Consider the following 23,524-nt stretch of genomic DNA (forward strand, 5'->3'; position numbering starts at 1 on the left):
TCATCCATTCAAATGTCAAGGAAAGCCCTGCCACTAACGAAATCGCCCGTTCTCTCGTCCTCTGACGGACTGGACTGCGTGACTGGCGGCTAGAGTCGTGTCTAAGAAAACACCCCACGTGCCCGTCGCTTGCGGCTGCTGTCGTCAACGTATATGGCGACCCCAGTCGTTGCGGCTGTGGCCGCCGTGGCGGCTACAGTCGCACCTTGGAAAACGCACCTTTACAAAAAGCTGAAGATCACTCTGGTTAGAGATGTCACGTCAAAGCTGTAACACAGAAATTATAAAGTAAATAAGGTCACGACGCTCAATAACGAGCAGAATGGCTATTTATAGTGACCTCCGATTTAGTAACGAGGTGGCTGAACTGATTATTACTTCCAATGCCTGTTTTTGTTGCAAAGTCATGTCATATGCAAGCATCTAATTTCGTGAAGTGAAGAACAACATAAAAATAACATGTCATGTAAACATAATATCAATGAAAAGCTGTATGACTGTTGTAAAAAAAAAGACTCTCAGCAAATCAACATTACCAAAAGCAATATACAGAAGAGTTTTCATGCACATGCATAGGACCATCAAAAATTTCACCACATCACAGTATGCTTATGCTGATATTGTTTGAAATTCCCACTGTCATTTGCCTGAGATGTTGAGTTCTGCAACACCCCGTGTCAGATTAACACTACTGACAACCACCTTTGAAGTTTGCCATCTCCAATGTTGCCAACAAGCTTAAAACTAGAAATTACTGATGATAATAACATCTAGAAAGATATATTTTCCAAGAAATGATAGAGAACTGGTGGATCACATATTCATGCACTAATTATCATAACTGGCTTTAGTGTGAACCATTTTAAATGACATACGTGAAATTCTTGTATAAACTTGTCCAGAGATAAAGGGTGAGATGACTCCGCATCAGCCTCGGAAAGTTTTCTGTTCACAGCAGGCACATCTTCTGGTACATGTGAATCTTCTCCATATTCATACAGAGGAGATTCACCGAGCTCTTCGGATTTAGTCCACTGCAAAACTAGATAAAAAAAAAATAAAGATAATTAAGCAATTTCATACTGACTTGTTAACAATTTATACAGCAACAACCTACTAGAAATTAAATGAACAGCAACAATACAAACCACAGAGAAAGAAAAGTATAGAAAGTACATTTTTTCCACTTCATACAAAGGCATAGAATCATGAATGTTTTTGGGCATAGAAGACTAGAAAGCGAGTTTATATCCACAATTGTATGCTTTTTCATGTAGCCGAGTTCTTATGGCAACATAGAGATGATGAACACTAGTTGTCATAGTTACAATGGGGTTGGGAAATGATGCTAATTCCAGATAGACCCCCAGCCCAAAAACATGTCCATATTAAAATAATCTCTATACTCCTCCATCAAAATATGAAGTGGTTCAAAATTTTTAAAAATTCCCATTGTTAAATCATTTCAGAATAACAAATTCTGGTACATAACGACAGCCAACAGAGTAAATCAGAACGCTGATACATGTTAAATTTACACAAAGAGGCAGTAGACTGTTGTGAATGAATGGTAATTGCTGTACTGTATATCTGCTACTGATCTGTAAGATACCAACTACAATAAGTAATTTTATGTAATAGAGAATAGTTGAGATGTGCTTTATTTTCTTTCTCATTATTAATTACCTATCGTAAGAGAATAATCAGGTGATAAATAGAATTAAATTTTTCTTGTGGTTTTTACAGCTTTCTTCTTATCATACACTATCCACACCAAGAGCCCCTCAACGAGTGCTGAAGCCTGCCCCCCCGAGAAAACTGATCTGCACTTGTTTGTTCCTTTCCATTACTTTCTTTCTGTATAAATTAGATTTGTAAGAAAGATGGGTGCAAGTACAGGTGAATGTGGGCAAATGTGTATGCGTGTCCGTGTGGGAGTGGCCGTGAATGAGTGTGTATACAGGAATATGAGTGAAGAGTATAAATGGCTGGGTCTTCCTACTCTAATATGTATAGAATAAATCAAGATGATAATTATTATTCTACGAGTACAGTGTTTGGAGTGTAAATACGAAAATTTTAAATTGTCTGCATACATGTAAATATTCAGTAGAGTTTATGTATAGTACGCGAAACTTTTCTTGAGCCCAAGTTCCCATTACGCACTATGAAGCTCAGGGTTCAAGAAAAGGTTTGCGTACTATACTCATAAATGTGGGGATGGAGGCACTTCCGTGTATGAGGCGCTTGCCCTTTCTCCATCTACCACCCCAAAATTGCACATGTACAATTTAAGGAAAGTAAATAATTATAATAATAAAAATACCATAAATAATTGTACAAACAGCCTGGCTGCTTGGTTGAATGGTCTTTGGTTCAGAGGGCCACGGGTTTAATCCCTGGCCAGGCTGAGGATTTTAGCTCCATATGGTTAATTCCTCTGGTTTGGGGACTAGCTGTTTATGTTCATCTCAATACTTTTCTCCATATACACATAAAACACACTACACTACTAACCACCATACAAGTATGTTTAGGATTGGCATTAGGAAAGATATTCATCAGTAAAATGGGGCCAAATTCATATCAAATGCCAGCTCCAATAAATTGGGATTATGAGCAGAGAGCAGGAGGAGGAGAAACGTTGTACATACAACACTGTATTCAGCAGATTGGCTTCCTTCAAAGAACCTTGGCCCAACTTCTCAAAAAATTTCTGGTTTCTGCTTCAGATCTAAGGCAGTGTTCTCCCTAGAACCTTTGTAACAGGCTAACATAACCTAGATATGTGCTAGTTCCATAATAATATATATTTGAGTCATTGGGTGTTCCAAATATAAATTTAAATACTGTAAAACTGTTGATTTAAATGATAAATCTCCAATATTGTCAAAATAATTGCATCAATTACATTGGAGTTTAAAGGTTTAGCTTGATTGCCACAGTGTCGTGCGCAAGCGGTGCCTGGATAAGCGTGGAATCGTATGCGATTCCGCATGACGTCACAAACCTGAATGCCACTCCACAGTAACGAAATGGTAAGCCCCCGTGTTACATGATTATGAACGAACAGCAGAACACTAGAAGTTCAAGTTGTTTGTGATAACACTAAAGTAGTTCAATTTTGCAGTTAATGTATACTTGTCTAATATTATTAATGCCTAATGCCCTAGGGGGAATAAACTGAAATTTTATCGTATCCATTTTTTACGCCCTATTTCCCGCCCGGCTACTCATTCCTGACATCTGGCTGACGAAAATTTCTGGGGAGAACACTAATGTAATGTGCTTTCTTTTTGAAGCCATGATATTGTACTGTAGCTGAAGTAACAATTTGAAATAAAAACGTTGACATATTGTTTGCATCATGTTAATACATAATAATTTTTAATGCAGCGAATGGCCATACATACAAGGAGAGAGTTATTTACAAAGAGAGACTCATTGCCATAGTTGTGTCAAGGTTTCTCGCCGTATACAGTTCATAGCACACATTTGTCACGTATTTGCTCACATCTTTTTCACATGCGTTAGGTCCCAGGGCTCTGTATTGCACACTTTATGGTGAAATCCATGCATGGCGAACCTGGGGACCGTATGTCATATCCTGCCTGTGTCCAATCTCGATTTATCATTGCATCTGTTGTGTAGAAGTTGTCCCATATTAAGCTTTCTTCGTATGAAGCTCCTTATAGCTTACTGTAGTTAGCAGGAGGAACTGGAGTCTTACATCTTCCACTAGGAATGTCTCCTTCGCAATACGCAGACCAGTCTGGATAGCGGGTATTTAAACATGTTCAAAACTCGTTTAAGGAACCGTGACTTCAGGTTTTCAAGTTCTTATAGTTGCGTTTTTGAGAGGTACTCCCATATTAGTTCTATACAATATGTGGCTATCAGCAGCACTTTCACCTCAAATAGACTCATAGCTGTCAGAGGAAGATGTCTGATATCGTTGATGGATGCCACGGTCACTATAATTCTGTCTTTCAGATGGATTGAGGAAGTTCATCCCGCTACTGGGATAGTGATCCCAAGGTACTTGTCGTGGTTACTGATTTGCAGTCTTTGCCCTTTACATAAGATGAAGTCGCTGTCTGTTAATTTTCCTCCCTTTCTGAAGATTACCAGCTCTCTCATGTTTGTATTCAGAGCCATTTCATTTTCCTCAGCCCATTCAGTAATGATGTCCATTACAGTCCGTAGTTCATCTTTGCTATCCGAAGTTAGTGCCATATCTTCCGTGTATATGAATGCTTTTACTTTCTGGGTATGCTCTTTTATTGTGCCACCATGATGTGATGAAAATTTTGAGTTGTGTTTTAGGTTCAATAGGCCCCTGCATGGAACACTATTTTTCATTTTTACAGAACATTTTTGCAAAGAGGTAATGTGAAGGAAGAAAAAAGACCTCAGGCAACAGCAATGCATTCTCCTTAAATCATAATTATTTAAGGCAGTTTTCAGGTTGATTGTTATTAGGACCCTTTGATTTATTTATATATCACGAACTAATGATGTTTCCAAGGGAATCAAAACCAGTTTTTGCTCGATAAATATTATGTTTTATACATTGTGTTGAATATTGGAACATCCCTCAATTACGGTAATTCTCCTTAAATGTCGAAGCGCTGCGATTACCCATGCAATTCAATCCATTTAAGTCTACTTAAGAAGCTTAAAGGAAAGGAAAATCTCTCACTATGTACACTGCAGAGAATATTACAGTGATCAGAAACCATTCCCATAAAAAATTACTGTTTTATGTAAGCTGATGTAATACGACAAAGTCACAAAGAGAGAGGAGTTTACAGCATGGTTTATGGATGAAGGGTAGGGAAGAAATCATTTTCAACTTGTAGTTCTCTGATGAAGCATATTTTTGAGTAGATGAGGTTGTAAATATGCATACTGTCCTTTTTTTTTTTTTGGGTGACAGAAAAGCCTAAAACTGTCTAAGAGAAAGGTAGTTGTGAGAAAGTGATTAAAAAATATGGATAACTTGTGTTTGACATAGGGGATAATAAATGTGACATACCTCAACCAGATGGAAGGGTTGAGTGTGCAAGATGCATACCTGCCAAATTTACAAAACCAGAAATCAGGAGCTTTCGATATGAACATCAGGAAAAATCAGGAGATACAATTGGTGAAAACTGCTTATTCTACATGTCTTGCGTAATACAGTACTATGATATATTTATAACTCATACTGTCTCAAAGCCCGGCTGTTGCTGAAACGAGGCTACAAGGCTAAAAATGACACATCTCTATTACCTCACAGGAAGTATGCGAGTGAGATGATCGGTCTCTGATAAGCCTTCCGAAAATAGTATGAACTCATGCCCCACACGCGTGAATTGGTCATGCACTTAAATGCCATTACTTAGCAAATGCATACATTAATATATTGCATCAAGCGACCGTGTGATTATGCAAAGCACAATGCTATTTGTATCAAATAACTAGCTGTTATGCCCGTGCTTCGCTACGGAATTCTTAGAAAGACTGTCCTTATAGTTTTCCTAACTGAAGTCAACAAAGGTCAGTACGAATGTCACAATTAAAAGTAATGCTATCATATGAAATATTCGAAATATAAAGAAAAGTACTATAGTGTCAATCTAACAGTTCAAAGTTCCAGAGCTAGAATGACCAGGCCGCGAACACTCCTGTGTCATTATTCCATTTAAGATGATGCTTGTTGTTTAAACGGATCTAACATCTCGGTCATCGGCCCTTAAACGAGACAAAATTTAATGACAATTTAAAAGTCTGATATCATCCACTAACCAGAATTCAAAACATGATGTAAAGAATGAATGGATGGATATAAATTTAAAACAATCAGTGGATCCGATCTGCAATGCCCCACATTGCCAGAAACTAGCATTAATCAACAGTATTACTGATCAAGGGACTGCTTCTAGAGCACAATCCTGAATCAATGACGGTTGTAGTCTAAAGGGGACAAAAATCCAGGTCATCAGCCCCTCATAATGGTAGTTATTGCTAGGAAAGAAGAACCATGGTATTTGTCATGTTGCGGTACCATACCTGCCAACTTTCGAAAAGAGAAATCCGGAAGATCCTTAAGCGGAAATTTTTTAACAACACGTGCATGCGTGACAGTCTTGAGATACACTGACTGACAGAGCAAATGCAACACCAAGAAGGAGTGGTTCGAAAGGGATGAAAGTTGGAGAAAAAACAGAGACGGCATGGACGAATAATTGATGTTTATTTCAAACCGATATGCAGGTTACACAATGCGCACGGCATCGACTCAGTAGGATGTAGGACCACCACGAGCGGCGATGCACGCAGAAACACGTCGAGGTACAGAGTCAATAAGAGTGCAGATGGTGTCCTGAGGGATGGTTCTCCATTCTCTGTCAACCATTTGCCACAGTTGGTCGTCTGTACGAGGCTGGGGCAGAGTTTGCAAACGGCGTCCAATGAGATCCCACACGTGTTCGATTGGTGAGAGATCCGGAGAGTACGCTGGCCACGGAAGCATCTGTACACCTCGTAGAGCCTGTTGGGAGATGCGAGCAGTGTGTGGGCGGGCATTATCCTGCTGAAACAGAGCATTGGGCAGCCCCTGAAGGTACGGGAGTGCCACCGGCCGCAGCACATGCTGCACGTAGCGGTGGGCATTTAACGTGCCTTGAATACACACTAGAGGTGACGTGGAATCATACGCAATAGCGCCCCAAACCATGATGCCGCGTTGTCTAGTGGTAGGGCGCTCCAAGTTACTGCCGGATTTGACCTTTCTTCACGCCGACGCCACACTTGTCTGCGGTGACTATCACTGACAGAACAGAAGCGTGACTCATCGGAGAACACGACGTTCCGCCATTCCCTCATCCAAGTCGCTCTAGCCCGGCACTATGCCAGGCGTGCACGTCTATGCTGTGGAGTCAATGGTAGTCTTCTGAGCGGACGCCGGGAGTGCAGGCCTCCTTCAACCAATCGACGGGAAATTGTTCTGGTCGATATTGGAACAGCCAGGGTGTCTTGCACATGCTGAAGAATGGCGGTTGACGTGGCATGCGGGGCTGCCACTGCTTGGCAGCGGATGCGCCGATCCTCGCGTGCTGACGTCACTCGGGCTGCGCCTGGACTCCTCGCACGTGCCACATGTCCCTGCGCCAACCATCTTCGCCACAGGCGCTGCACCGTGGACACATCCCTATGGGTATCGGCTGCGATTTGACGAAGCGACCAACCTGCCCTTCTCAGCCCGATCACCATACCCCTCGTAAAGTCGTCTGTCTGCTGGAAATGCCTCCGTTGACGGCGGCCTGGCATTCTTAGCTATACACATGTCCTGTGGCACACGACAACACGTTCTACAATGACTGTCGGCTGAGAAATCACGGTACGAAGTGGGCCATTCGCCAACGCCGTGTCCCATTTATCGTTCGCTACACGCGCAGCACAGCGGCGCATTTCACATCATGAGCATACCTCAGTGACGTCAGTCTACCCTGCAATTGGCATAAAGTTCTGACCACTCCTTCTTGGTGTTGCATTTGCTCTGTCAGTCAGTGTATAATGAAAAAGGACGGCAAGGGGGGGGGGGGAGGAGATTATAAACAATAATAATACAAGTTAAATACAGTAGAACCTCGATTCATCGTCTCCCGTATTCATCATTGAATTTATTCGGTCCCAAAAATGTTCCATATAAACCAATGTTAAATTTCCCCGCATTTATTGTTTCTCGAACTATCGTTTTATCACATCGATCGTTGAAAAATTATTTGTCCTCGGTCACAATTTTCTAAAATACCTTGTAATTTACAATTGCGTTATATCATAAAACATTTGGATAGCTGAAAAACAAATACCTCCTAAATACCTCCTTATAAAGTTCTAGAAGTCATAAAATGTTCCACATACAGTTATATACACCATTAAAAATACTAAATTGCTTAGAAATTTGTCACACAATTCCATGAGTTTCAGGACTATTGCCAATGTTACACACGCACTAAAAACAAAGCCTTTCAGCTGCTACGAAGCACGACACAGTTACTAAAGTCGTTTTATATAAATTCACAGCCTGCTATTAACGGATTTCTTTTCTTCAAAATCGCAGCCTGCTACTTGTTTGGGAACATCTCACTGAATGAAGTAGCAGTTGAGGTCGAACAGGTGACAAAAGCATGGTGATAATCGATAATTGATACATTTATCGGTTGAATTTCAAACACCGCATCTCGTATTACCAGCTACTATCGAAAGTCAAACAAATCCGATTTGACCGCAGAAAGCGAAACCAAGTGCGGATATTCAAAATCCGTACAATAATGTTGTTCATCCGTACAACACACTCAAAATCCATACATTTTACAGAAAAACCAGAATACTTGGCAGGTATGCGGTACTAATCAAAAGTAGTGCAGACTCGTGGTATTCCACACATTATGGTACTACTCACAGGCAATGCAATGTGCACATGTAACGCAGACCTATGATGTTTCTCACATTGCGGCACCAGTTATAGGCAACACAAACCTATGGTGTTCCTCACATAAGTGTACTAATCACAGGGACTCGTACTACCCCGTGGTGTTCCTCACATAGTCGGAAGTAATCATAGGTAAGGCAGACCCATGGCTCATAGAGTGGTACTAATCACAGGTACTGTAAAACTCACCCTGATTCACACACTGTCGCTACTAATCACAAACCTATTGTGTACCTAACATAGTGGTACTAGGCACAGGTAAAATCGACCCATGGTGCTCCCCGCATGGTGGTCCTAATTAAAAGTAGTCTCATGGTTCTCATTGAAATATCCCTAGCTCGCCCCTTTTATTCGCCTCTTACGACGGGCAGGGGATACCGTGGGTGTATTCTTTACCTGCATCCGCCACCCACGGGGGTGTGTGTGTGTGTGTGTGTGTGTTTGGTCCGCGAGAGCTATTTTATTTCGCTCAAGCCCGCCGGCAAGCCGGTTAGGACCCCTATCCCCCATGTGGGAGTATCACCTCTCCCCCTGCTACACCAGCATAGTAGGTTCATGTTTATCCCATTTAAGTGTGCATACTGCTCATTCCAATCACTGCCCGAGAGTAGGGATTGAATAGCTGGAATACTATGATGATCCAGTGTGTTACGTACCAGTAGTATCAGAAAATTTATGAACCAGAGGAATGGCATGCTAAAGAAGAGAGAGATCTAACTCCCCAGCTACTTCCCGGCAGTATTCAGGCAGGCTGTTGTACGAGGTACGCAGCAGTAATCTCATCTATCGGAGATAAATGGCAGCAGAATACACAAAGCACATCACAGCAAACAATGGTCAATGTAATGTTATTGTTGATCAATTCTGTGAGCTGTCAATATTGCAGGCCTTCAGATTTAATTTTCTTCCGACTCTGTGATATTAGAGCATCTAATGTAAAGTGAGCCCTCCTTTCTTTTATGACTCCCTCGTGTTATTATTCAAGTGATCGTTCCTTTTTTCTCACTCTTATAATCATCTTCACAATATTATTATAGTCGGTACGGTAAAACTGAATAAGACATAAATAATCAGAAATGATACTCCCTCCTTCGTTATGTAGTACTTTTCGATATGACCAATTAGGTAATTAAAAAGTACATTTTTGCACCTTCCCTTAAACTACCATTTCGAACAGGGTGTATAAAATTATTTATAGCGTAGACTGTAGTTACTTATTCCCCAACTTTACATACGATTTTTATTAAATTCTGTTCACCCATTTTCTCGTACTTCGGCGCTGATATGGACTTAGCAACAAAAGTCCAAATTCATGAAATCTCTATTATCACAGCTGGCACGGTAAAAATGTATGACATAAATGACAGGAAATTTAATAATTTATTAAGTTAAATATGTAGTATTTATCGAGAGGGCAATAACAACATAAATATGTGAGATTTAAATTTTAGGCCTTCCCCTAAACTACCATTTCACTCAACGTGAACACAATTATTTATGCCCTAGATTGTAGTGACTTATTCCTCGACATCATATACCCATTTTCATTAAATTCTCTTCAGCTGTTTTCTCGTGATGCGCGTACATACATACAGACAGACAGACAGACAGACAGACAGACAGACAGACAGACAGACAGACAGACAGACAGACAGACAGACAGACAGACATTACAGAAAATTAAAACGAGCATTTCCCCTTGTTACTGTGGTCACGACCAGTACAGAAATATCATTCTTTTTCAATTTTGAGCGATCTACAGACACTCTTATTTATATTGAGATAAATTAAAATTAGTCAGAATTGTCTCCAAATGGCTCCTAAAATTTCTAGAAAAGTCACTAGTCATTATCATTGAAATTCTGTCCCTAAATTACTAAAAAAGACTCCATATCTAGCGACTTGTCTCTAGAATCGACTAGACACGTAGACTGATGTGAACGAACATGAACATAGCACGCGAGAACGAGAGATTGGCAATCGATATACGCGTCGCGATATACAGGTTTCAATAAACATTGCACATTCGCGCACATACCTCGCATTAATAAACGTATATATTTCGTTTGAAAGCGGCCAAAGAGTTATGGAATTTCGGCCACTGGCATAAAAAACCTGAAATGGCAGGCTTTGAAATCAAATGTTTGAAGTTCACCAAAATATAAGTTAAAACTGGGAGAAATAATAGAACAATCGGGAGGCGGGAAAAACTGTCGAAAACCGGGAGTCTCCTGCCTAAATCGGGAAAGTTGGCAGGTATGAAGATTGAAGACTGCTCTTCAAAATCCTGAATATAGAGATACCAATGGCAAGGAAGGTTTATGAGGAGGATAAGTTAAACGGTGAACTTGAATTCCTAAAGAGAACATTCCTGAGCAATGGCTATTCAATGAAACAGAATGACAAAGTGCTACATCCTAAGCCGAAAGACAGATTGTCACATGGTTCTCTTCCTTTGAGTCTGGCTTTCTTGCCATACCTACAATCTGTCACGGATAGGATTGGCAATACAGTATTCTCACAAGGCACAATAACAAGACCATCTTAGGCTTAAGCCTAACATCAACATATGTAATTTCTCGCACTCTGTTAAGGATCCTATTGGTTTAAACTGTGCTAGAATATACATGATTCCTGAATCTGAGAGCTGGGTAGACTACGCTCAACTCCAACTGTGAGTTATTTCACCTTTCACAGCAATACTGAGGTAACAAGACCGCTTGGAAGGCTGAAACTGGCACCAGATATAGGTTACAAGAACAATACAATGACCATCATATTTCAACTGTTTGTAGGAAATTACCTTCTTTATGTGGAAAGAATGAATAATCACCATCTTAATGATTAAAAAGGTAGCATACTACTTCTACCTAATAAGCATGAGATGGAACTCTTACTGCTGAAATTGGGGAACGACATGTAACACGTTTTTATGGTGAATGCTTCATTGAAGGTATTTTCATTTTAGATATATGATTCAGGTGATGTAGACATCTTACATGTTTGGTTGTTTTTTTTGTTGATAAAATGCCTCTTATTCAGCAAGGTAAAATTGTTATTTTGTTGCAAGTGAAAATGTCAATATCATATACTGACACATGAGTGAACGATGTCCTACTGTTTGTTTGAAGTTGAGTTATTGTGCTGCCCGAGTTGAAATCAACAGACACACATGGGCACATGAGCTTGGATCAGAATATTACAGACTGTTCGTTGTCTTTATAATTTTATGAAGTTTGAAGTAACACGAGAATTGTACATTATGATTTGAGTTTACTGAGATATTAAAATGAGCTGAAACAGAAAAGGAGGGATGCACTTAGGAAATGAAATCAGAAATTTATATACAAGCATAAATGATAGCAAACTGAAAGTCTATTTAACTGCATGCGTTTTGAACTACTTCAAACCAGTTCAAACTTCACAGCCAGAAGAAGTTTATATCTAGGCTGTTCTGTCAAGTTTTTCTAATATTCTACATTCCGGTCCACACCACTTATCTTTAAATCATTACAAACCGAGTCTAACCATCGTCATCTTAGTCTCCCTCTACTTCTCTTACCCTACATGACAGAGTCCATAATTGTTCCAGGTAACCTGTCCTCCTCTATTTGTCTCACGTGACCCCACCACCGAAGCTGGCTTATGCCTACTGCTTTATCCATTGAGTTCATTCCTAACTTACTCATCATTCCAAGTATCCTCCTGGCATTGTTCTCACCTGTTTATAACAGCCATCATTCTCATCATAAGGTGCATCACGCAGAAGGTTTGCACAAGGACTAGCATAATTCGGGAACTAACAGGAACATCATGTCCTTTCTCTCTGACGTTTTACTTTTATAATCTGCTTTACGTTGCACAGACACGATACGTCTTACGACAATATTGGGATAGGAAAGGGCTAGGAGTGGGAAGGAAGAGACCATGGCCTTAATTTTTTTTTGCTATTTGTTTCACAATTAAAATATCAAGGAAGGTTCAACCTTTTCAATACAAAACGTGTTGCATAAGATGTTCACAACATAATATTTATTAAATAGTTAGAACCGGTTTCGACGCTCACTGCGTCATCATCACCTACAAAAAATCAACAAATGGGCAAAGTACATGTCATAAAAAATTACATTAATAACTCTTGCATGGCTGAATACAAATGGTAGACTGCTTTGTCTTAAAAGCTAGAAGAAACTCGAGTAAAATATGATAATGTGATGTGACACATAAAAACGTAGTAGTTTGATGGGTAAGTGTTGTGCATAAAATTGAACTGATGCTTTGAACATAAAAGTCTGAATATGATGATAAAACTATGTGGTAAAAACAAAATAGTAAAATTGTCCACTCTTCTATTGTTCACTTCAGGCACATAAGTCCAGGTCCGATGTTATATAGCAAAACCAATAAAAAGATTTTTGTCGAGGCCGGGACACCTGATGTTGGGCGATTGAATAAGGTTGCTCTTCGAATTAGTCTCAGCTCAACAGGGTGGTGAGTCTTTAAAGAAAGGAAAGAAAAAACTAAGTTAGTGAAATGGAAGTCTAAATCGAGTCGCGGCCAAGGGTGATAGAATATGAGACTCACCTTGTTTAGCGTGCTGAGTGTGTGATGTAAGAAAAGTTGTGGACAAGTGAGATGGTGCGACTGAGTAGCGGAGTTAGAGTGAGAGGGGTGGAAAAGGGGGGGGGGGAGGGGAAGTGGAGAGGAGAGGGGTAGGGAGGCGGAGTTTAAGGCGGGTCAGGAGGGCGGAGTGGCAGTGGTGTGGGACGTAAAAGAGTACTGTGGAGAGCGTGAAAGATCGATTTTTCTCTCGTGGTTTTTATACCTCTAAAGACTTCTATTAGGTAGTCGAAAAGAATGCTGGATTTTTCTGAGATTTCGTTAAGATATAAGTTAGGGTTAAAAAATTGGTCTAGGTGAATAAAACAGTTCTCCGTAACATCGAGTAAAGGGCCTTTATTTATGTTTTTGAGCACGCTAAACAAGGTGAGTCTCATATTCTATCACCCTTGGCCGCGACTCGATTTAGACTTCCATTTCACTAACTTAGTTTTTTCTTTCCTTTCTTTAAAGACTCACCACCCTGTTGAGCTGAGACTAATTCGAAGAGCAACCTTATTCAATTGCCCAACATCAGGTGTCCCGGCCTCGACAAAAATCTTTTTATTGGTTTTGCTATATAACATCGGACCTGGACTTATGTGCCTGAAGTGAACAATAGAAGAGTGGACAATTTTACTATTTGTTTTTACCACATAGTTTTATCATCATATTCAGACTTTTATGTTCAAAGCATCAGTTCAATTTTATGCACAACACTTACCCATCAAACTACTACGTTTTTATGTGTCACATCACATTATCATATTTTACTCAAGTTTCTTCTAGCTTTTAAGACAAAGCAGTCTACCATTTGTATTCAGCCATGCAAGAGTTATTAATGTAATTTTTTATGACATGTACTTTGCCCATTTGTTGATTTTTTGTAGGTGATGATGACGCAGTGAGCGTCGAAACCGGTTCTAACTATTTAATAAATATTATGTTGTGAACATCTTATGCAACACGTTTTGTATTGAAAAGGTTGAACCTTCCTTGATATTTTAATTGTGAATCTCAGTTCAATACGGGAAAATGAAGTTTTTAACTTATAATTTGTTTCACGTCGCACCAACACAGATAAGTCTTATGGCGATGATGGGGCAGGAAAGGCCTAGGAATGGGAAAGAAGCGGCCGTGGCCTTAATTAAGGTACAGCCCCAGCATTTGTCTGGTGTGAAAATGGGAAACCACGGAAAACCATCTTCAGGGCTGCCGACAGCGGGGTTCGAACCCACTATCTCCCGGATGCGAGCTCACAGCTGTGCGCTCCTAACTGCACGGCCAACTCGCCCGGTATGGCCTTAATTAAGGTACAGCCCAGCATTTGCCTGGTGTGAAAATGGGAACCACAGAAAACCATCTTCAGAGCTGCCAGCAGTGGGAATTGAACCCACTATCTCCCGAATGCAAGCTGATAGCTACATGACCCAAACTGCACAGCCACTTGCTCGGTCCTCATGTTCACTGCATGTCAGCTATGGCCCTTAGTTTATCAGCAACAGAATAAGCAGCACCTTGACTCAAGTGCGATAAACGGATATAACCTGAAAACAATATTCACTCACCCATGGGTAGATAATACAAGAACAAGCTTGAATTATTATTGAATATTGAATTTCACGACCGCATTGTAATCGGAACCAACTTTCAACGTATTAGGTCGTGTTACATACATTTAGTACGTGTTGAAGAGATGTTAAGTACAGAACAAAAATGGCCAACCAGACACCAGTGGGATCCGAACCCACAACCTCCCGATTTCGCGTCGGTTGCTCTACCAATTGAGCTATGGTGGCCTAGGCCATCTTTGTTCTGTTGGAAAGGATCTAAGCTACAGGTCTGGTACTACTACCATCACACTGTAGAGTGCGTTTAAGTTGCCCGTTGAGAGCCAAGTCAATGAATATTGAATTTTCACGACCGCATTGTAATCGAAACCAACTTTCAACGTATTAGGTCGTGTTACGTACATTTAGTACGTGTTGAAGAGATGTTAAGTACAGAACAAAAATGGCCAACCGGACACCAGTGGGAGGTGACCGCATTGTAATCGAAACCAACTTTCAACGTATTAGGTCGTGTTACGTACATTTAGTACGTGTTGAAGAGATGTTAAGTACAGAACAAAAATGGCCAACCGGACACCAGTGGGATCCGAACCCACAACCTCCCACTGGTGTCCGGTTGGCCATTTTTGTTCTGTACTTAACATCTCTTCAACACGTACTAAATGTACGTAACACGACCTAATACGTTAAAAGTTGGTTTCGATTACAATGCGGTCGTGAAAATTCAATATTCATTGACTTGGCTCTCAACGGGCAACTTAAACGCACTCTACAGTGTGATGGTAGTAGTACCAGACCTGTAGCTTAGATCCTTTCCAACAGAACAAAGATGGCCTAGGCCACCATAGCTCAATTGGTAGAGCAACCGACACGAAATCGAGAGGTTGTGGGTTCGGATCCCACTGGTGTCTGGTTGGCCATTTTTGTTCTGTACTTAACATCTCTTCAACACGTACTAAATGTACGTAACATGACCTAATACGTTGAAAGTTGGTTTCGAATGAATTATTATTATTTTACAATTATTATTATTACTTGTATGTATGGCAATGAAGTGTTACATCCAGTTAGTGTTTGTATTATTATTATTATGATGATATGATCACGTTGTTTGTGAGGTTATGTCATGAAACATGCACTGTATATAGACATTTATACCAGTTCAATTAATGTAAGAACCTGTGTATAAAATTTGTAATCCATAAATGTGAAACACACTGTAACTTCCAAAATGGTATAGGTAGACGAGAATGATGGAGAATATTCTGTACATTATAATCTAATTATTAGGCATTCTCAAATTTTCGAGAAGGTATATTTTGTAATGTAGCTTTCTAGAAGCCTGTCCAGCCACATATATAAGGAGGTGGTCTTGATGGTAACGATAAGTTATTGTTTAAGAGTTTCACTGGTGAACACGTGTTGTGGTTAACTGACATGCCGATGAAGGCAGTCGGTAATCAACTGTTTCAACTGTGTTTCAAGGTTGTAATCTCCATGTGCAGCGATTGGTATTTTTTAAAAAGGCGGTTTGTGATGTGAGTGTTTTGTTTTGACAGCAGTGATTAAGGTTATGTGTGTGTTTAATTTGTAAATAGACGTGAATAAAAACTGTACAACTGACAGCATCTCGTGTATGTCTTTATGGATACGTTAACCTACATGTAAGAATTCTGCTCATGCAAAGCATATATAAGTCTCTATTAATGAGGTAGTACAGGATGCCTAAAACAAACCAATCCCTGCTGAAAATCTATACGGTACCCTTTGAAAGAAATAGCAACATCTATAATACGGGCACATGTCGCACAGTTTATTACAGAATATATGAGACAGGTCAGTGGCCTGAAGATTTTCTAACCACAGGAATGATCCCTATAGCAAAAAAGAAGGATGCATGTAAGTTTGAAGATCACAGGACCATAAGTCTGGTTTCCCATGCACAAAATTACTAATGGGAGTCCTGAATCAAAGGTTATATAAAAAATTAGATGAATCGATTAAGGAAGAGAAGTATGGATTTAGAAAGGGAAAAGGTACAAAATATGCTATTGGGTTACTAAGAACTATTGGAGAAAGATACATTGAAAAAGGAAGACTGGTATTTGTGACTTTTATTGACCTGGAAAAGGCTTTTGATAGAGTTCAATGGGAGAAATTGATGGGCATACTGAAGAAGAATGGAGTATACTGGACAGAAAGAAGGCTAATTAAGAACCTTTACATAAACCAAATTGTCCAAATCAGAATAAGATATGATCTGTCAGAAGGGAGCAGAATTGGCAGAGGGGTGAGGCAAGGCTGTTGTCTTTCACCAACGCTGTTTAATATATACTTGGAGGAATTAATTGCAAATTGCTTTCAAAGAAAACAAGGAGTGTCAGTTGGAGGAAAAAAGAATTGAATGCATTCGATTTGCAGATGACATGGCGGTTCTAGCAGAAACTGAGAAAATGATGAATGCTACGTTGAAAAACTTGTACAGATCCTGTAGGAAGTTAGGCATGAAAATTAATAGGAAAAAGCAATTGCAAGTTGCTTTATGTCGCACTGACACAGATAGGTTTTATAGCAACAATGTGACAGGGAAGGGCTAGGAGTGGGAAGGAAGCGGCTGTAGCCTTAATTAAGGTACAGCCCCAGCATTTGTCTAGTGTGAAAATGGGAAACCACGGAAAACCATCTTCAGGGTTGCCGACAGTGGGGTTTGAACCCACTATCTCCCGAATACTGGATACTGGCTGCACTTAAGCGACTGCAGCTATCGAGCTCGGTAATAGGAAAAAAACCAAGGCAATGATCATGGGGTCAAAGGACTCAACAGCTAAAATAATACTTTCGGGGGAGGAGATTGAACAAGTGTCTAAATTCAAATATTTGGGAAGCATAATCAGAAATTATCTTTATTGCTTGGACAAAGTGAAGACTAGAATTGCAATGGCCAAGGAAGCATTTATGAAACAAAGGGCACTGTTGAGTGGGCCTCTAAATAAGGACCTTAAGAAGAGGTTAGTGAAGTGCTTTGTGTGGAGTGTGGCCGATCATATTGTTACTTTACCTCAGACTGCAGAAGATGCTGAGAAGTTGCTGAATAGTATGGACGGTGTCTTGGGTAAGGAGTACAAAATGAAAATAAATAAGTCAAAAACAAAGTAATGGACTGCAGTCGAAGAAAGGCAGGTGATGCTGGTAATAGTAGATTCGGAAATGAAGTATTAAAGAAAGTAGACGAGTATTGTTACTTGGGTAGTAAAATAACTAATGACGGCAGAAGGACGACATAAAATGCAGACTAGCACAAGCAAGAAAGAACTTTCTTTAGAAAAGAAATTTGCTCACGTTGAACATTGATATAGGAATTCGAAAGATGTTTCTAAATAATTTCGATAACTAGCTCAGAAAGAAAGAGAATACGTAGAAGCTTCTCAAATGTGGTGTTACAAAGGAATGCTGAAGGTGAGATGGATAGATTGAATGACAAATGAAGAGATATTGAATCGAATTGGTGAGAGGAGATCGATTTGGCTAAATTTGACAAGAAGAACAGATAGAATGATAGGACACATCTTAAGACACCCTGGACTTGTTCAGTTGGTTTTTGAGGGAAATGTACAGTAGGCGGTAGGCCTACACCAAGGTACGAATATGACAAGCAGATCAGAGCAGATGTAGGATGCAGTAGTTACATAGAAATTAAACGGTTAGCACAGGATAGGCTGGCATGAAGCGCTGCATCAAAACAGTCTATGGACTGAGGACTCAAACAAACAACATGACATTCAGTTCTCATAAGTTTCTTCCCTACTGACATCACTTTAATCTTGGAAATACTTATTTTCATATCATATTCACTGAATTTCTTTAAGCTCCAAGCACTGGGTGAGCTGGCCATGCGGTTATGGGTGCGCAGCTGTGATCTTGCATCCGGGAGATAGTAGGTTCGAACCCCGCTGTCGGCAGCCCTGAAGATTGTTTTCCGTGGTTTCCCATTTTCACACAAGGCAAGGTTGTACTTTAATTAAGGCCACGGCTGATTCCTTCTCACTCCTAGACATTTCCCATTCCATCATCGCCATAAAACCTATCTGTGTCGGTGCGACGTAAATAAAGTTGAAAAAAAAAAACACTCAACCAGTTAGCTCCAATACATTAGACAATAAAACTTTGGTTGTTGGTTCATGAAACATAGGTTAGAGATCCAAGATGGTGGTAGCTCCGATGAACCCACAGGCTTGTCAATGTCGGCGCATTACGCTCAGCTACTGAATAACATGAAATATGAATGACAGAGATAACAAAACAGGTTAGAGCTACGAAATGCCCTTCTTTTGCTTGCCGTGTTGACAGTATGCGCCACTGTGGCCACAGAAAAGAGCCTCTCAATTAGACTGTTTTGTGACAGATAATGGCCTGCAACAAAAATAAAAGATAAGTTAGAGCTAGGCTACTAAATACCTTTTTTTTTGGCGATGTGGACATTATGCGCTACGACCATAGAGAAGATCCTCCCGAAGAGAGTTTTGGGACAGATTGGCCTGGGCAATTAAATGTGAATTAATGATCAATATCTTAATTTTATTAGCGCGGGGGATACAATGTATAAGGAATAAATCCTTTAATTAAGCCGTGACAAAATTTATGTTCTTCAACAGTCAATACTGGCACACTCACATCGAATAGGCCTACAGTGTGATCGCATCCACTTACAAGCCACGTCTGGTTCTTCAAACGCTGCTCTTATATTATTATATTCACAAAATGTGGTAACCCTGTAACCACATATGCAAGTGAGTTCTATTGGAAAAAATATGAACATTACCTTAATCATAGCTGATCACAGATGGCCAATAGAAACAGAGAAAATGGTTGCACTTTGTACTTTCAGGCTGTTCAGTTTTAATTCTTCTGTATAAGTAAGAATAATTGTTGGGCTGGATTAATGGCTGCCTGGCAAGCATCAAGGAAGGAACTCTTCCTTTCTGCTACTTCAGGAATCATCAAATATATATGTTTCTCATCACTTAACCGTCTCCAGTTTCCCAGATGCGGTGTATGAGCGCTTGCCACTTCAGTCGATTCAGGTACCATTCTTCTTCCTGTACTTGGTTCCAATCCACTACTCTAGAACGAAATGGAAAGTAAAGAATCGAGTAAGGGTAGCATTATCAACAGCGAATCCACCTCAAACTCATTGGACTAAATCAATACCTAAATAGGGAACGGCTGATAAGAGATTCGTAATTACTGTTGCTCCTCAGAAGGATATTTGACCTCAAGGGAGAACATATCCTATAAAGGCTGTCCCTATTACTAGGAATAACATTACAACACCTGTAGATCAAGTGTGTATGTAATTATATGAACAGTAATATATTCCTCAGCTTATGTGAAGGTAAAGTCAGATTTAAAAAAAAGAAAAAAGGATGCGCCGTTGGCATGTAAAGTGCGTAAAAGTCAACCGTAGTTGACATCACGTAAGTTCCAGATCTTGTTTGACTTGTTCGATCCATCTCCTTCGAGGTCTGCCTCTAGGTCTTTTGCCGGCTAAGATTTTCTCCAACCATTCCTTAGTTACTGAGCAAGAATATCCATTACATTAAAATTAAGTATATTTTGTGGTTCCACCTTTTCAATACAAATTTTCTTCAAATGCCAAATTTTGTACTGAAAAGGTGGAAACACAAAAGATACTTAATTTTAATGTAGGCCTAATCTCAGTTCAATATGGACCAATATGAAATTCTTATCCCTCAAGAAACCATTCTCATTACATGGCCATACCATTTCTGATTTTGGTATCATATAACGTTTCTCTTATTTGAATCTCTTGGCAAATCCTCTCACTGCGAACCTTATCTCTTTTGGTTTTTGTACCACTGTCCGGAGGAATTTCATTGCTGCAACTTGGAGTCTACTTTTATCTCTGTGTGTGATGATATAAGTTTCAAGGCCATAGGTTGTTATGGGCAAGAAGTAAGCTTGATAAAGTGTTTGTTTGGCTTGTAATGGAATCTGGCTGTCCCAGATAACGTTTCTAACCTGAGAGTAAAGGACAGGTCTTTGAACTCTGTTTGTGGTTTCAGCATTTGATCGGTTATCTTCAGTCAGGATAATACCGAGGTACTGGAAGTGGTTAACTTCTTGTAATTTCTGTTCGTCTACTATGATATTTGCTCCTGCCATTTGTCTGTAAACTGTCATAACAACTGTTTGCATAAGGCTGATTTTAAGTCGAAATTCCTTAAAATGACAATTTCAAGCAGTAATCTTTCTATGAACTTCCTCATTATGTTCCATGATTCCAAAATTCGAAATGGCTATCATAGAACCACCCATTGGATCGTAGGTTTTCAGCACAGTCTGCCATTAAAACTGCAGGGCCTATACCGGTACTATGAACAACAAAGATGAAAGAATACTGCCTTGTATAACTCCTGTAACTACCTTGAACTAAGGAATTCTCACTATGGCCTGAATGTCAACTTCAATAACGAGTCTCAAAATAAATAAAAAAGTGTGTGTGCGTGTTGGGGGGGGGGACTTTAAATGACACAGTAGAGCAATCGCTAAAAAGATGTAAGAGCTAATCTCCAGTTGTTCTTCTATCCCTATAATATTACAGACATTCCTATTCAGCAATGTTACATTATACAAGCATTTTATTATATATCCAAAAGTGACGCAAGAGCTGGAAAGTTTGAAGGCTAGATTCTTAAAGAGAGTTCTATGCATTTCTAAATATGCATTATCAAGGCTAGTATACGTTCTGGCAAAGGAGACGTACTTCATTGAAGACATAAGAATTAGATTACTACTATCAGTGACAAGGAGTTACAGAGAGCTGCTACATGAACTGCAAGCAAAGAGGGCCATGATATGGGACGAGTTTTATTTAACTGATGCGATGTTAAACAGGGACTGGACGCGTGGTGGATATGACCTGAGGCATACAGTGACCAGGTTTGCCGTACACGGGTTCCACCATAAGGTGTGCAGAACCATGGAATTTCACAAGCCAGGACCGGGTTGCGTGTGTGTCTTCTGTGACCAACGATGCGGCATATACCATGCTATAGAATGTGTCCGTAGAAAAGGAAGCTTGACACAACTGTGTAAATAACTGACCATGTTTTGCAAGCATTGAATGCATATTATCACTATCTAAGTGTATTTAAGTGTATATATCATGACCATTTGGTTGCAATACTATTATTATTAAAAGTGACGCATATAGGTACAATTAAAAATATTTTAAAGAAATGTTATATTTATGACAACTTCATATTCTCATGAAAATCGAATTCTACAGTAATTTTCATACCTAACCCAATGTACAAAGCACCCGTGACAAAAGGATAGAATAGCTTCATTTCCTCAGATTGGTGACACTCCGTAACTTTTCATTACTTGCGCTGCACAATGTACACTGTCACACTAATTATCATTTTGGAAGTAAAAATCAACAGACTCATTCATTTACGTATGCATTATTCTCACTTGCGTTAGAATCCAAAACATGAGATTGAAAACGTTTCGCAACTCGTTTGTTTCTGTCGACACTCGACAACCAGCAGTGGACTTCGGCTTGTTGAGAGTGTAAACTACAGCCGTGTGGAAAATATATTAAAAGTTGATCGATCTAAATAAAAATACAGGTTGGAAGTGATTCCATAAATAACTTTTAATGCTATTTTTCTAATACGATACATATGCTGGTGTAAGCTTTTCTTTTAATTCAGTATGGCTATTGGCTACACTGCGGATTAGATAACAAGTGACAAGGGACTTCGAAAGCGGGACTACGGTGACATTGAAATGAGGGAATGTGATTACGCTCTGCTGATTGTGTAGTAATATGTAACATGTGCCGTTGTACGTAATCGCTCGTTTCTGATGTGTTGACATTTTTTTAAATGTTGAGCGGGAAGCTCAGGACAATCACAACTGATCAACGCGACGTATCGCGGTGAAAGAAAAGAAATTCATGCTAGTTTGCCTACTAGCAGGTCTTATTTGCATTTCATGCGACCGGCTGCTATAGGGAATGACACTTCCCCATAGTATTTTCCTTTGTAGGTGACATCTCCATCGAAACGAGTGGTCTCTTGCTGACAGTCATGCAATAAAGAAAACTAGAAAAAATATTTGATTTTTTGATAAATTTGATATTCCTCCTTGGGTAAGTATATGCATAACATCTGTATATTTGTTGCAAATTACCGCGTGTTGGTTGCAGATGGTATAGAAAAAATATTTTATTAGAACTTGATTCTCAATAATTTTTGACATCCAATTTTGGAGACGAGCGTACTTCGGTGAATGGCTTGTCTTTTGGGGCTGATCATCCCAGTAAGCATCATCACTTCTAAACAACCTGGCACACATGAGGCTATGTGAAAATGTTTTGATAATTTGTGTGATATAAACGTCCACTTCATGAAGGTTTACTTGCTAATGAGAATTAGGCCTATTTCAGAGTGGTGATAAGCCTCCGTTCAATGATATTCTCAAATAGACTTCACCTGTTAAGCAAATGCACTAAATGATCTCTTTTTTTATCCTTTCTTTCCTTTTTAGTAACATTTGCTTCTTGATCTATGTATGTACATAAGTTAGATAGTGATTGAGCTGATATTCTTGTCATTTTACTCTTGCAGAATAACTGCCACAGTGTTTGCAAGAATTGTTATTGGCCATAGGAGGAAGGAAAGTTCAGCAAAACAACTTTCATTGCCGTTGCACAAACTACACACAGTGTGCCTACTGTCAAGTTATTACAGGTTCCATGTATGATCTCTCTTTTTGAGGCAAAATAGATGCTCTTAACACTGGAAAGGTTGCACATATAAAGGTTAAGTAACTATGTATTGCA

At 39.6% G+C, this 23,524-nt stretch overlaps 1 protein-coding gene across 1 annotated transcript in view; it reads right to left on the bottom strand.

Annotated features, from left to right (window-relative positions):
• The window catches only part of bug (thioredoxin domain-containing protein bug), a 158,168-nt gene extending 135,445 nt beyond the window's left edge, over positions 1-22,723 (bottom strand). The window contains exons 1-2 of the mRNA XM_067138430.2: positions 21,974-22,723; positions 876-1,042 (exon numbers count right to left, since the gene is read on the bottom strand). Coding sequence (XP_066994531.2) covers positions 876-1,042; positions 21,974-22,022 — 216 coding nt within the window. The 5' untranslated portion in view covers positions 22,023-22,723. The remainder of the gene's footprint in view (positions 1-875; positions 1,043-21,973) is intronic.
• Between the last annotated feature and the right edge of the window lie 801 nt (positions 22,724-23,524).

Source organism: Anabrus simplex, chromosome 1, assembly GCF_040414725.1.
Source record: "Anabrus simplex isolate iqAnaSimp1 chromosome 1, ASM4041472v1, whole genome shotgun sequence".
Lineage (NCBI taxonomy): Eukaryota > Metazoa > Arthropoda > Insecta > Orthoptera > Tettigoniidae > Anabrus > Anabrus simplex.